General features: G+C 36.9%; 1 protein-coding gene across 7 annotated transcripts in view; it reads left to right on the forward strand.

Moving 5' to 3' along the window:
* Ccser2 (coiled-coil serine rich protein 2) overlaps positions 1 to 14,558 on the forward strand; it is a 117,654-nt gene that overhangs the window by 27,221 nt on the left and 75,875 nt on the right. For 6 of the 7 annotated variants that reach the window (XM_048339175.1, XM_048339181.1, XM_048339182.1 and 3 more), the window contains exons 2-3: positions 4,258 to 5,713; positions 6,958 to 7,154. In XM_048339175.1, coding sequence (XP_048195132.1) covers positions 4,297 to 5,713; positions 6,958 to 7,154 — 1,614 coding nt within the window. In that variant the 5' untranslated portion in view covers positions 4,258 to 4,296. Of the gene's footprint in view, positions 1 to 4,253; positions 5,714 to 6,957; positions 7,155 to 14,558 lie in introns of all 7 variants that reach the window. The other variant, XM_048339176.1, reaches the window with a different exon arrangement.

Genomic DNA, 14,558 nt, shown 5'->3' on the forward strand with positions numbered 1-14,558 from the left:
CTCTTGGTCAAAACTGCACTCCATAAGTCTATACATAATTCTGACTTAAAGTAGATCAGAGTCTCATGGACTCCAGTCTCTATCTGGATGGGACTCCAGCCTTACTTGGGCTGGCTTTGAACCTCAGTCTTTACATTTGAGTCTCTTGAGTAGTTAGGATTACAGGTGTGAGCCACTGGCATTGACCGGTTTTTCAAAACTCTTATGTTCATATTTCAGACTTTATTTTTAAAGCTCACACGAACAAAGCCACTGACATAGTTCATTGTTTTTTAAAGGCTGTTCATATCTTCTAGAAACTCTTAAGTCTTAAGCTATAGTTGACTTGGAGTCAGTTATTATATTTTGGTAGTACTAGCATTTGAATTCAGCTCCTTGCACTTGATAGGCAGGTATTCAACTACTTGAACCATGATTTTTCAGTACCCTTTTGCTTTAGATACATCTTGAGTAGAGTCTGCAGTCCTATTATCTTTTCTGCATAGCTGGAATGACAGGCATGTGCTCCCCCCTTCCCGGACTTTTTTTGGGTTGGGATGGATCTTTTGAACTTTTTGCTTAGGCTACTATTGGAACCATGATCCTTCCAAAGCTACCACAGATGCTAGTCATCACATCTGGTGGAATCCGGTGTTTTTTTTTTTTTTAATTAAAAAGTTTGACAAATTAAGCTGGGTGCTGGTGGCTGGCTTTTGCAATCCTAGCTACTTAGGAAACTGAGATCTGAGGATCACAGTTCAAAGTTGGCCTTTGGTGGGAAAGTCCAACAATTTTATGTCTGAATAACTACCAAAAGAAAAGCCGGAAGTGGAGCTATGGCTCAAGTGGAAGAGTGGTAGCATCTAGGCTTTGAGTTTAGGCTCCAGGACCTGAGTTCAAGCCCCGGGACTTGTACGTGCATGTGCATACACACACACGCACACACAACACACTTTTTTGACAGATTAAAAGATGTCATAATATACATAAAAATATCAGTGATCCAAAGGCTCACATTTTCTTTTATTTGTATTTTGCTCTTGTATATGTTTTTTCAGAATTACATAGTTACTGGAAGCAGTGACCATATTATGTTTTTCTAAAAGTTTAGACAAATGTTTTAATTTTTTTTATAAGTTTTAAAATAATCTTATCACAGGATGTTGTAATTTGTTGAATGATTACTCAAAGAGGGGATACTAGTTTCAAGTTTTGTGTTCTTGTTATGTACATTGAACTTTTTTGTATGGGTAGTTTTGTGTTACGTTTAAAATTAATTTCATGGATTGAGATTAATGATTGATGAGTCAATCAACCTTATTAATTTTTTTCTTCTCACCCTAGCACTGTTTAGTGTTGGCTTGTATTACTAGATAGAAATTCTTTTGTAAACTGCTTAAAAAGAAAGCTGAAATCTCAACCCTTAGTGCCATTGCTGTTGCATTCTTCTCATCCTTATTATGACTTTAGTAATTATTTTGAAATGCATTCCAGTTTTTGTAAAACCTTATATAGTTTTTACAAATAAAATTACATGTTCTTATTTTTTAAAGAAGAGTTTATAACCTAAAGTGAAACTATTTTGATAGTAAATTGGAAGATACACTGCAGAATTTTTTTAATCTAGTCATAATTTATAGTCTACTATTATTATCTATGGACATTTCTGTTATCCATAGCCCAAGTTGTTAATAAGGTATAAGAATGTTATTTTCTTGCAGCATGAAGTTGTTGCTTTAATTAGCATACTCAGTATTTGTTAAGATGTCTATAAGAACCATTAATAACTTTTGAGTCGTTCTTTGTGTTATTATATATGCACATTTACAAAGGCATGAATTCTTTTTTTTAGTTTTTTAAACATTTACTGAACACAAACACCGTTTTTTCCTTTTACATAGCAAGATTGTTAGTTTCAAATTAGCTGAACTATTAGGACTGTCAATTGCCATGAAATTGAAAATGATTCTACATGTCAAACTGAAATGGAATATATCATGAAATATATAAATTGCTAGTGGACCTCTGGTCCACTAAATTTACTAAGTTTATTAAATTCATGTAGAAGGTTTGACAAAGTACATAATAGAATGACACCACTGGTTTATTATAAATCACAGTGAATTACTAGAATACAACAGGGAGGACTGCAGGATGGGGTAAAGATTATAAAGGACAGGAGTTTCTCATTAGGTTAGGCCAGTCAGCTTTCACTCTCCAGCTATGAAGACTGCTCGAGAAAGCAGAGTCTTTTCCTCATGTGTTTTTCTCTGACAATTACTAAGCAACAACAAAAAAAGCCATGCACAAATTTTACATCTGATAAAAAATAGATATAAAACCTGTTTGCTCCATGAATAGGAAAGCTTGCATTTTGGCTCTTTCACTGTTCTCACTGGGCAGCTCCCACATGATTCACCCTAAACAAAAAGCTGTTAATGACTTAGCAATATTCACCCCTCCACAAACATCAATATAGACTCCCAAGACCATCAAGTCACTGACCCTTCCTTACACATCAACACACAAAAGTATACATCACAAATCTAGGACCACATTTACAGTTTTAAAACTAGGCCGTCATTAATGGTATAGTGTTTATTTTAGATCCTGTATTTGGGGGAGAGGAGTACTGTACAGCCCATTTGGTCTGAAGGTTTGCGCAGGTCTGCCATATAGGCCTATAATGTGATATGACATAAGCAGCAGCTTTCCCCTTTGAAGAGGTGTTTCACTACAAAACTGGGTTTGGAGAGTAGGCAGGAACATAGCTTAAAAACTTCTGAACCACAACATTTCATAAACCAAAGGGCAGAGTTTTATTTCCTTGTGCCCCTTTTAATACTACAGTATAGCCAGTGAAAGAAGGAAAATACATTTCTGTGCATAGATACATCTAGCTAGCTGAATGAAACATTTCTGATTTTTACAGAATATTATAGAAACAAAGTCATTGTACTTTCCTCCACCTACTCACTAGTTCAAGCACTGGCTACCTCTAAACCAGCAAATATAGTGCAAAGTTCGACAACTCACTCCCCAGGCCACCCTATTCCACAAACAGGCAAAGTGGCCTCTCATTGAGAGAGCAAGTGTTTCTACTTTGATGGAAACCATTAACAGGGTGACACTCCTTTAAAGTTTGAAATTTCAGAAACACTTGTCAAATGCAGTGCTGACATTTAGAGCTAATGCCCTAAATCATATTTTACTTCAATGCTATCATACCTCAGTCCTCAGAATTACCAATCCTGAATCAACTATTAGTACAATAAAATTTCTCACAAACAAGACCAAAACTTGCAGATGGCCTATCAGGTGTGTGTTTAAAGTTGCCACAGCAAAGAGCCTTGGAATAGCTGGGCTAAAAGAGCAATCCAAGGTGGACTGAAGGCAGCTGAACCATCAGACTCAGTTCTAATGCAAAGTGCTGCTCTTCATTATCTACCAAGGGGCATGGATTTCACTGCCCATTCCTTGGGTTACTAAATAGTAAACAGTTACTAAAACTGAAGCGCTCAATTTCACTGACTCCATTAAAAGTAGAAAACCCACTTAAGTTCCACATGATTTACAAATGAAAATATCCCCCGGGCTCTAGTTCATTCAGATTTATAGACAATTCCCAAGCAGGATGGAGAAGTTGGAGAGAATCTATAATGCTATCAAGGAGCATTAATGTTCAAAGCATCACTCTACAGTAAGAAACATTAAATGACAAAAGTGGCTGCAAAATGAAGCCTAATGTGCTGAGATAAAGACAGAACTATCACCTTCTTACCTATTTTCCCTTAAAAAATAAGTTTATAAAAGATTTGGCTACATGTATTTAAAAATAACTCTAACAAAACAAATGTAAGTAACAGGCCTGTAGATCACTTGTTTCAAGAATGGCTTTATGCAGGTGTTCACAACGCTTATTTGGATTGATATCACAAGACAAAAATAATTAGATCCTCAGCAAGAGAGTACAACTATAGTAAGAGTACTATAGTAAGAGTACAAGAGTATAGAGTACAATGTATACTATAGTAAGAAAAAAATCATTACCAGTAGCACAGTTTATTTCATTATCTTCACTTCCTTCTCCAGCTGTAAGCTCATTAATCAGCACAGTTCAGTTTTTCCAGTATTCAGGACTCCCTTTTCAAAAACTGTCATTAAATTCTGATGTGACTATGTACATAGAGTCACTATCTCCTCATTTTGTAAATAAGTCAAGGCATGAGTTATTCTTACTTATGGATGTTTTACCTGTTTGTTTTTTTTTGTCTTTAGATTCTGTCACACTTTAAGAACAAATGTACCTAATAGCTCATGGAAGAGAAGACACAAATCAAGACATTTTTGGGTTCCAGGTTGCCAAAATATGGTGCAAAATCTGTAAGAAGTACACTGAAGCCGATGCCCAGTGGAACAGCTGTTACTCTATTTGGAACGTCCAAGGATAGTAACATCAAAAGTTATATAAAAAATAATGGCTCTGATTGTTCATTGTCTCATTCCTTTAATTGGAGAAAAGCAAATAAATATCAACTTAGTACACAAATTACTGAAGAACCTAACAATACACAAAACTCACATGATAAACTAATTGATCCTGAAAAACATGCTCCTACTCAAGGAATGCCAGATAAAAATGGGGTACAGGGAGAGTTAAAAAGCATTCCTTTATTTACATCAAAGTTAACAAAGCCATCCACGATGTTTGTGTCATCTACAGAGGAGGTAAACCAAAAGTCTTTTTCTGGACCATCTAATTTGGGTAAATTCACCAAAGGCACATTACTAGGAAGGACTTCATATTCTTCAGTAAGTGCTCCAAAATCTCAGTTGAATGGATTGTATGGAAATCGATCAGCTGGTAGCATGCAGAGGCCCAGAGCAAACTCCTGTGCCACTCGAAGCAGTTCTGGAGAAAGCTTAGCACAATCCCCAGACAATATTAAGTCTATGGCTTGTGAAAGAATGGTAAGGTCACAGAGTTTCTCACATTCCATTCAGAATTCATTCCTTCCCCCTTCATCTATAACCAGATCACATTCCTTCAATAGAGCTGTTGATCTTACAAAGCCTTATCAGAACCAGCAGCTACCCATAAGAGTGCCTCTTCGGTCAAGTATGCTAACAAGAAGTTCTCGGCATTTGGAAGTACTCAATGGGAATGAACATTTGGGGTATGGATTTAATAGGCCTTATGCTGCTCATGGAAAGAAATTGGCTTTAACAAATGGTCCAGGTATAACATCAACTTTGGGTTATAGGATGGTTCACCCCTCTCTACTGAAATCCAGCCGACCTCCATTTTCTGGGACTATCACAATCGATGGTAATAAAAATTCATCTGCTAACACGTGTGTAGAGGAAGAGGCTACAGTTTCAGTTAAGGACAACACCACCAATAAGGACCAAGAAGTAGTTGAAAATGAAAGTTATAGAACAGAAAATGACCAGGCCATGAAACATGATGCTAAAATTAGATACCTGAATGATGATGTGGATGATATTTCCTTGTCTTCTTTGTCATCTTCTGATAAGAATGATTTAAGTGAAGACTTCAGTGATGATTTTATTGATATAGAAGACTCCAACAGAACTAGAATAACTCCAGAGGAAATATCTCTCAAAGAAGAAAAACATGAAAATGGACCTTCGAAAGATGCATTTGATTCCCCCAAGGAAAATGAAAAAACCTTTTGTAAAACTGATGAATGGATAGATTTAAGTATTTCTGGTAAATATTAACATCCTTATATTTACTTGCTTCCTCCTAGATATTATAACTGAACTTATATTTAGGTTTAACTTCTAAGATATTATCAGTTTTACTGAGGGAGGCTGGATCTAATGAATCTGGAGTGGGGCAACATTTATCTTCCTTGTGACTTTCGGTCCTTGTCTTATTTTTATACTATCTTAAGCAAAGTCAGTAAAAGGTCTTTTATCTTTGCTCTTTTTTGGCTGTCTTATCCAGGGCTCTTCATATTTAATACAAGGTTTTCCAAATGATCTTTCTACCTAGAGTAGTAGATCATTGGTATTTGTTAAGAATAAAGCTATGTCAAAGAAAAAAAATGAGATAAGGAAGATCATGCCCAGTCTGAATTTCCTTGTTTAGTAATGTTAATAGTGATGCTTCCTGAGGAACATCATTTCTTTAATTGAAGAAAGTGAAGTAATACTCTATTAATCATTTCCTCTGATTGATAGCTATATTGGCATTGAATACTAGTGAAAGTATATTTGTACTTTCATATGCCCTAAAAGAAGAACTGAAAGGATTGGATAAAGGCATGTGATCTAATCAAGGGACTAGGTCATGCCTAGAAATACACACAAACCCTTGATTGTCTTCAGGTCTTATAAAAAGGACTGTGAAAGCAAGTTTATTTCCGGAGGCAACTATGAAGTTAAATAACATACACAGAGGAAAGGAGTTTCCTGAACAGTGGTTAAAAAAGTATCTTGGAAAGTATTAAAGGAATATAAGGATATCAGAAGTGTTGCAGAAGTGAAGGATGGCTGAGTGAGTTTTCTTTTTGTTTACTAGAAATCAGTTATTTTAGAGTTTACATCTTTATTTTTATTTATTTATTTTTTGTTTTTGTTTTTTGGCCAGTCCTGGGCCTTGGACTCAGGGCCTGAGCACTGTCCCTGGCTTCTTCCAGCTCAAGGCTAGCACTCTGCCACTTGAGGCACAGCGCGCTTCTGGCCGTTTTCTGTATATGTGGTGCTGGGGAATCGAGCCTAGGGCCTCGTGTATCCGAGGCAGGCACTCTTGCCACTAGGCTATATCCCCAGCCCTACATCTTTATTTTTTATAAAATTGATTAAGACTTAGAAGATGTTGTAGTTATGAGTTTTGGGCCATCTGTATGGCCATAATATATTGAATTGTTAGAACTTCTGTTTTAGAAATGACAAATAATTACATTTTGTGAATTAATAATATTTCTCTCTCTTTTAAACCAACTGAAGATAAGAGTGAATATACAAAACATTCTTCTGGAAATAACTTGATTTCACCGGATGCGGACTACAGAGCTGGTTCTTCGTTTGAACTCTCCCCATCGGATAGTTCTGATGGAACATACATGTGGGATGAAGAGGGCTTGGAACCCATTGGGAATGTGCATCCAGTTGGCAGCTATGAGTCTTCTGAAATGAACAGCATAGTATGTATAGATTTATGTGCCCTTTCAAAATACTTTGTTTACCTTACTGTAGTGAAACTTGACAGACACTAATTGAGTTATTTTTCATTTATGAAATAACTTTCCCGGTTTGTATCTGTCTTTTAAGGGCCCATAGTGAACACAGAATGTATAACGTTTAGTTGAAATATGTACACATATACACGTATTCATTATAATACATATATTCATACATACATATCTATGGATATAGCATAGTGGTCAGGTTAAGCTAGGCCAGAAATTCTCAAGGAGGTAGAGGAGGCCACTTTCTGGAAACATTTTTGAGTCTTTTCTTTTTTCTACTGGGGATTGAACCTACAACGTTGCACTTACTAGGCAAGTACTGTGCCACTGAGCTACATCCCAGACTTTTCTGGAAACATTTTCAGTTGTTATATTCCAGTGTTACTTGGTGAATAGAAGCTAGCAGTTCTGCTTTAGTGCCCATATTAAAGCCTTACCTAGCAATTATTCTGTTATTGAGAAACATATAGGTACCATTCACAGACCATCTCTAAATTTCTTCACACAGGAAGGTTTTTTTTTTTGTTGTTGTTGTTGGTTGTGGGGCAGGGCCTGGGTGCTATCCTGGAGATTTGCTCCAGGCTATCACTTTGCCAAGTTGAGCCACAGCACCACTTCCACAAAGTAAGTTTTAATTTTTACTCTTATAAGTTTGTTGAAGGTCTGGACAGCTCTCTGAGGTAGCTGTCTATAGTGACTTCTGCAAGTTTGATCTAGGAGTTTGACTTTTGGAAGCCCCTTGTTGGAGAGGAAAATTGTATTGTCTCACTTATGTAATTACTTATTTTGGCCTGAAGGTGCCCCTTGCCACTTTCACTTACCACCTACTGGCCAGACTAAACTTATGGTTCCACAGAAGTATTAAGGGAACAGCAAGTACAAGTTTCTTATGAGCCTGGAAAGCAAAGGAACCAGGTATAGGTGAGTGCTAGAAAACCTACTATGCATTTATCATACACAGGTATTTTAAGAAACCATTGTAAGTACTGTGGTTAATACACTGTTTGAATAAAGTGTAATAGGTGTGTTTAAAATGACTCATTGTTAGCAGAGCATCAGTGGCTTTTGTGCCTGTCTTCCTGAACTTAGGAAGCTGAGATTCTTAGAATTGCCATTCAAAGAAAGCTTAGGCAAGCTACATATCCAAAATGACTAAGAAAAACGGCGTAAGTGGTAGAATGCTGGCTGAGTAAGCAAATTGAGCCCAGCAAGCTCCTGGAGCCACTGACTATTAAAAAAAAAAGACTCATCATTTATTATTTAGCATGTAAAATGAGATTTTCCCATAAAATCAAATTGTGGTTTTGTGACTATATTACATTCAAAGTAGATTTCAGGCAATATAATTTCTTCTACTCTTATAAATTAATGACAGGGAGAATAGCCCAACATTGTTACCAGGTGTTTTAGGGGTAGAGGGTACAGGTGAAGGGGGAGTGGTTCTAGTATGATCTCCAGGTTTCTCTGGGTAGGTGCTTTACCGCTTGAGCCACACCCTAGTCCTTTGTATTTATCTGTTTGATAGGGTCTCATGTTTTTGTCTGCGGCTGGCTCTAATCACATTCCTCCTACCCATAACCTCTTAGCTGGTATCACAGGTGGTTGCCACCATATCTGGGTTATTTGTTGGGATGAACTCTGGCTTTTTGCCAAGGCTGGCCTTAACTTGCCATTCTCTCAATCTCTGCCTTCTAAGTAACTGGGATTATAGTTAAAAACTACTATACTCAGATGTAACAGAAATTTTTTTAAGTTATGCAGACCTATAGAGGAGTCATTTAATTTAGAGAACACATTTTCATTTTGTTAGATAAAGGAGGTAAAAGTTAAGTTTATGGTTCATTTTGAGGCTTTATAAAAGCGAATGTAATTGATGTGCACATGGTCGTGATGTCCAGCAGATGGCAGCATTATGACATTTAGTATCTGATGTCTTAAGAGGTTTACCATTTTCAGCTCACGATTCCTATAATAGAAAAAAGGCCTTCTCTGAGTTTTCAATATATCTCCATTGAATATTAGTTCCTAATATCCATGATTTTCCTCCTTGATCAGTATTCTTTTGTTGACTTGAGATGGGAAGGAACAAAAATGTGCTTTCTATCCTTTGGAATGAGATAGTGACTCCAGTTTTCCTCTTCTAATCTAAAGAGAACAGGCTAAGAAAGGATGAAGAAGTGATGGAAAAATTGAGAAAAGTGTTGAGATTCCCTTTTGTGATAGTTGGACTCAGCATTTTTGCTTGGAATTTCAGCTGGATGTTTGCTTTGAGTATTTTAAGCTTATTTATATGGCATGTACTTGTTTAGAATGGTTTTATGATCAGTTCTTTCACCCCTTATTTAGTTTTCATATATCTTCTATTCCTGTTTGTGCATTTTATCTTACAATCTCTTTTTCTCAAAATAGTCATTTGTATATTTTCTTTTACAAAATAATAAATGTTTTGATACATTGTAAATAATTAAAAATTAGTCATTTCAGCCTTGTATCTACTCAGGGTATTAAGCATTTTTGTACTCAGTAAACCTTTAATTGAAACCTAACTGTTTCGGAGATGAAATACAGTATTTTTTTCTGCTATGTTTTATTACAGTCATATTTATGTATACAATATTAGGCTAAGGCATTTTTTTCTTTTCTAAGCACAGCAAATCATACTCAGAATCCTCTTCTGTCATGCTGTGACCAGTAAGAGTGCTTTTATGGAGGAGAGATGAACTACAAGGTCACAATGACTGATTTCCTAACTCTAAAATATTTAGGAAGTGGATATTTTAAACTATCAAATGGGATGCTTTTCTTTATGGAATTACTTTTTCTTCTGTTGTTTTAAAAAGGCTCTTGCCATGTAGGTTAGGATGGTTTGGAACTTGCTATTTATTGCCCAGGCTAGCCTCAAACTCATGATCTTCCTACCTCAATTTCTCAATATTAACGTCATCAATCACCGCACACAGCTGGAATGATTTTTATAGGATGCCAAAGAAGTATTTGAATCTGATAATCCCTAAAAATGTCTAGCTTTGTTTTTCTGTGTCTTATCAACTTTGCCTCATTTTCTTGTAGTAGTCTAGTTTAATTCCTTATTATTTGAATAGTCTTGAATATTAAAGGTGAAGTTAAGCCTGATATGCCAACATGTGATTATTCATTCCTTCCCATTTTAAATATACTGATATATTTTATTGAACATTTGTGGTTTACTAAAAAACAACAGTCTACATTTATTTTTATTTTTGGTGTTACTGAGGGTTGAAGTTAGGGCATTATGCTTGCTAGGCAGGTGCTCTATCTCTTGACTCATATCTACAGCCCTTTGTGCCCTTGTTATTTTTTGGAGGGGGTCTTACAGTCTTGTATTTGTGCCTGGGACTGGCTGGACCTCTAGCCATCTATTTATACTTCCTATGTAGCTAGGACCCTAGTATAACTGTGTCTGGTTGGCAATTGAGATTAGGTCTTACAGTTGTGCCTAGGCTGGCCATGAACCATAATTCCACTGATTTCAGTTTTTGAGTAGCTAGAATTATAGATATGCGCCACTGACATCTGCTTCTATTTTTGAGTTTCTTTATTGGTGATTGCCATAGATAGACTTTATTGAGACCTAAATGTGTTCTGAGTGTAATTAGTAGTTTGTGTGTTTTTTAAAAAATTTCCTAGTTACTTGTACTGAAGTTTGTAATATCTCTAGTATAAAATTAGAGAAGAATATCAACATATTTAATTTTATTTTGAGTTCTAGAGACCTAGAGAATTTTTACAGTTTTCTATTTTTTGGCATGAGTGATCTTTCTGTCCTTTAACTTATCTTGAGTTATTTTACCTTAAGGAAGAGAATAGACATGCTTACAAAAACTTTCTAAAGAGTTTTTACAATATATTATTTATTCGCAATTTTTGTTTATTCTGCTGTTTTTTCACCCCACTTAACAGGCATTCTACAGCTGTCAAATAGTTTTCATTTAACTGATTAATTTATGTGGCTTCTTTGTTCTAGGACTCTGACCCCCCCTATTCTTTGCTTATATCCTTGTGCAAAGACTGAGATTACTTGTATTTTTCTATATGTTGCAATTCTTACCTTTGCCAATGCTATTCTTAAGCCTAGGAAGTACATTTGTTCTCTATTTTTTTCCCTCCTTGCTCCCTAAGCGTTACTGTTTAATGATGACACCTGGTAGCACTTTATGTGTGTGTGAGTGTGTGTGTGTGTGTGCATATGCATATATGTCCATATGCATATATATGTATATATATATGTATGTGTATTCATTCATCCTTTTTATTGCTGGAACTAGAGTTTCAGCTAAGGGCTTCACATTTGCTTGGTGATTTATTTGTTCTCTCAGATGGCTCTCTACCACTTGAATCATATCTCCAGCCCACCTCTAACATTAAAAAAAAAATCACACTCTGGTTTTTTGCCGTGTATGTGTGTGTGTGTGTGTGTGTGTGTGTACTATATATGAAGTGATACTTGCTTCCCTGTGCCCAACTGACTTAGTGTACTTAGTAATCATACTCAGTAAATCCCTCTTTTCCATTAGAATTAATCACTCTTTTCTCTCTACTTCTAACTGCAATTCTTTCTCCACGTATCAGTACTTTCCCCTTTGGGGTCACTTTAAACCCCTCACCTTCTGAAGGTAAGGACCAAATTGTATTTTATATTTATTTCTGGACAAGTACAAGTAGGATTTATTGATTCATTGGAATGGAATTAGTAACCTAGAGAAGTTAGTACTAGTGATGATTTATACTTAAATTTTTAATTTTCTTTTGGAAAATTATCATTTCATAAATATATGTGCTCCTTCAGCCTGGATTTTTACCATAAAGCCTACATTAGTGCTGAGTTTCATAATGGTTATTGATGTTTAAATTCTGTCCCTGTGGTTTACAGTGAAAACTCAAGTTTTGATTTGTGGTCCATTGGGCCATTTTCAAGTCTGAACTTTTGGTTTTATTCATGTTTGTCTCTTGTTTAGTTGTGAATTAATAGTCCCCCCTCCCTTTTCTATTTGAGTCCTCTATAGAGATAGCATTTTTCTCCCTATTAATTCAGATTCATGATGTGAAGTAACAAGTATAGAGTAAATGGTATTGGTTGTTTATAAAATGATGTAAAATCTGGGCACTAGTAATCCTAGCTACTCAGAAAGAAGGCTGACATCTGAGGATTGAAGTTCAAAGCCATCCTGGGCAGAAAAATCCATGAGACTCTCATCTCCAGTTAACAAGCCAAAATGATGGACTTCGAGGTGTAGCTCAAGTGGTAGAACATCAGCTGTGACTGAATGAGAACACGAGACCATGAGTTTAAGCCCCAGTACCAGCATACACACAAAAAATGATGCAGCTACTAACATAGTTTTGTATTTATTAAAAAGTGACAGGGCTAGGAATGTGGCTTAGTGGTAGAGGGCTTGCCTAGTGGGCATGAAGCCCTGGGTTCAATTCCTCAGTACCACATCAACAGAAAAAGCCAGAAGTGGCACCGTGGCTCAAGTGGTAGAGTGCTAGCCTTTGAGCAAAAGAAACAGTGCCCAGGCCCTGAATTCAAGCCCCAGGACTGGAAAGAAAAAAAGTGACAGGGGGCTGGGGATATGGCCTAGTGGCAAGAGTGCTTGCTTGCCTTGTATACACGAGGCCCTGGGTTCAATTCACCAGTACCACATATACAAAAAATGGCCAGAAGTGGCTCTGTGGCTCAAGTGGCAGAGTGCTAGCCTTGAGCAAAAAAAGAAAAAAAGTGACATCATGGCCCTTTTGTAATGGCACGTGTCTATAATTCTAGTACTTGGATGACTGAGGCAAGAAGACTGGCTTCAAGGCAAGCCTGAGCTACATAGCAAGTTCTAGATTAAGCTGAGCTACATAGTGAGACTATCTCAAAAAGCCAAGGGGGGACCTCCTCCAAACAAGCCCCCAAAACAAAAAGAATACATGAAATTATAATATGTTCCACTTTTATAAGCCTCAAACAATCTTTTTTTTTTTTTTTTTGCCAGTTCTGGGCCTTGGACTCAGGGCCTGAGCACTGTCCCTGGCTTCTTTTTGCTCAAGGCTAGCACTCTGCCACTTGAGGCACAGCGCCACTTCTGGCCATTTTCTGTATATGTGGTGCTGGGGAATCGAACCGAGGGCTTCATGTATACGAGGCAAGCGCTCTTGCCACTAGGCCATATCCCCAGCCTCACAAATAATCTTTGACAGCTACTTTTGCATCATTTTTCGGACCCTTTCCCCTTTCTTGAATCATCATGGCTTTCCTAGAGTTCAAGAATGCCTATTGTTTATATTCTACTATATATAGTTACACGTTCTCCTATTTCAGCCTTCTGAGTGCTGGGATTATAGACATGTGCCACAATACCTGATTGAGATATTAAACTACTTTGCTCTTAGTGTTTTATTTTTGCCAGTCTTAGGTCTTGGATTTAGGGCCTGAACACTGTCCCTTGCTTTTTTTTTGCTCAAGGCCAGCACTCTACTTCTTGAGCCACAGCTTCACTTCTGGCTTTTTCTATATATATAGTGCTGAGGAATCGAACCCAGGGCTTCATGTATGCGAGGCAAGCACTCTACCATTAGGCCATATCCCCAGCCCCTTAATGTTCTATAATATTTTGTTTTTTTATGTATATATATTTATTATCAAACTGAATTACAGAGAGGTTACAGTTTCATACATTAGGCATTGGATACATTTCTTGTACTGTTTGTTACCTTGTCCCTCATTCCCCCCTCCCCCCTCCCCCTTTCCCTCCTCCCCCCCCCCCCGCCCGTGAGTTGTTCAGTTCATTTACACCAAACAGTTTTGCAAGTATTGCTTTTGTAGTTGTTTGTCTTTTTTACCCTGTGTCTCTCAATTTTGGTATTTGCTTCCAATTTCCTAGTTCTAATACCACTATACCCAGTTTCCAATATACTCAGATAAGATACAGAGAAAGTGTAGGTACAACCACAGGAAGGTGATACAAGAAGATGATCAATAATAGAGGCTACAGTTACGTATGGCACGTTGAAAGTAGTTACAACTGTGACATAACAATCGTTTCCATAACATGGAGTTCATTTCACTTAGCATTATCTTATGTGTTTGTAAGGGTATAGCTATTGGGCTCCTGTGATCCTCTGCTGTGACTTGCCTAAACCTGTACTAATTATTCTCTATAAGGGAGACCATAGAGTCCATGTTACTTTGGGTCTGGCTCACTTCACTTAGTATAACTTTTTCCAAGGCCTTCCATTTCCTTACAAATGGGGCAATGTCATTCTTTCTGATAGAGGCATAAAATTCCATTGTGTATATGTACCACATTTTCCTGATCCATTCTTCTACTGAGGGGC

The sequence above is a fragment of the Perognathus longimembris genome, chromosome 2 (genome assembly GCF_023159225.1).
Source record: "Perognathus longimembris pacificus isolate PPM17 chromosome 2, ASM2315922v1, whole genome shotgun sequence".
NCBI classification, from domain to species: domain Eukaryota; kingdom Metazoa; phylum Chordata; class Mammalia; order Rodentia; family Heteromyidae; genus Perognathus; species Perognathus longimembris.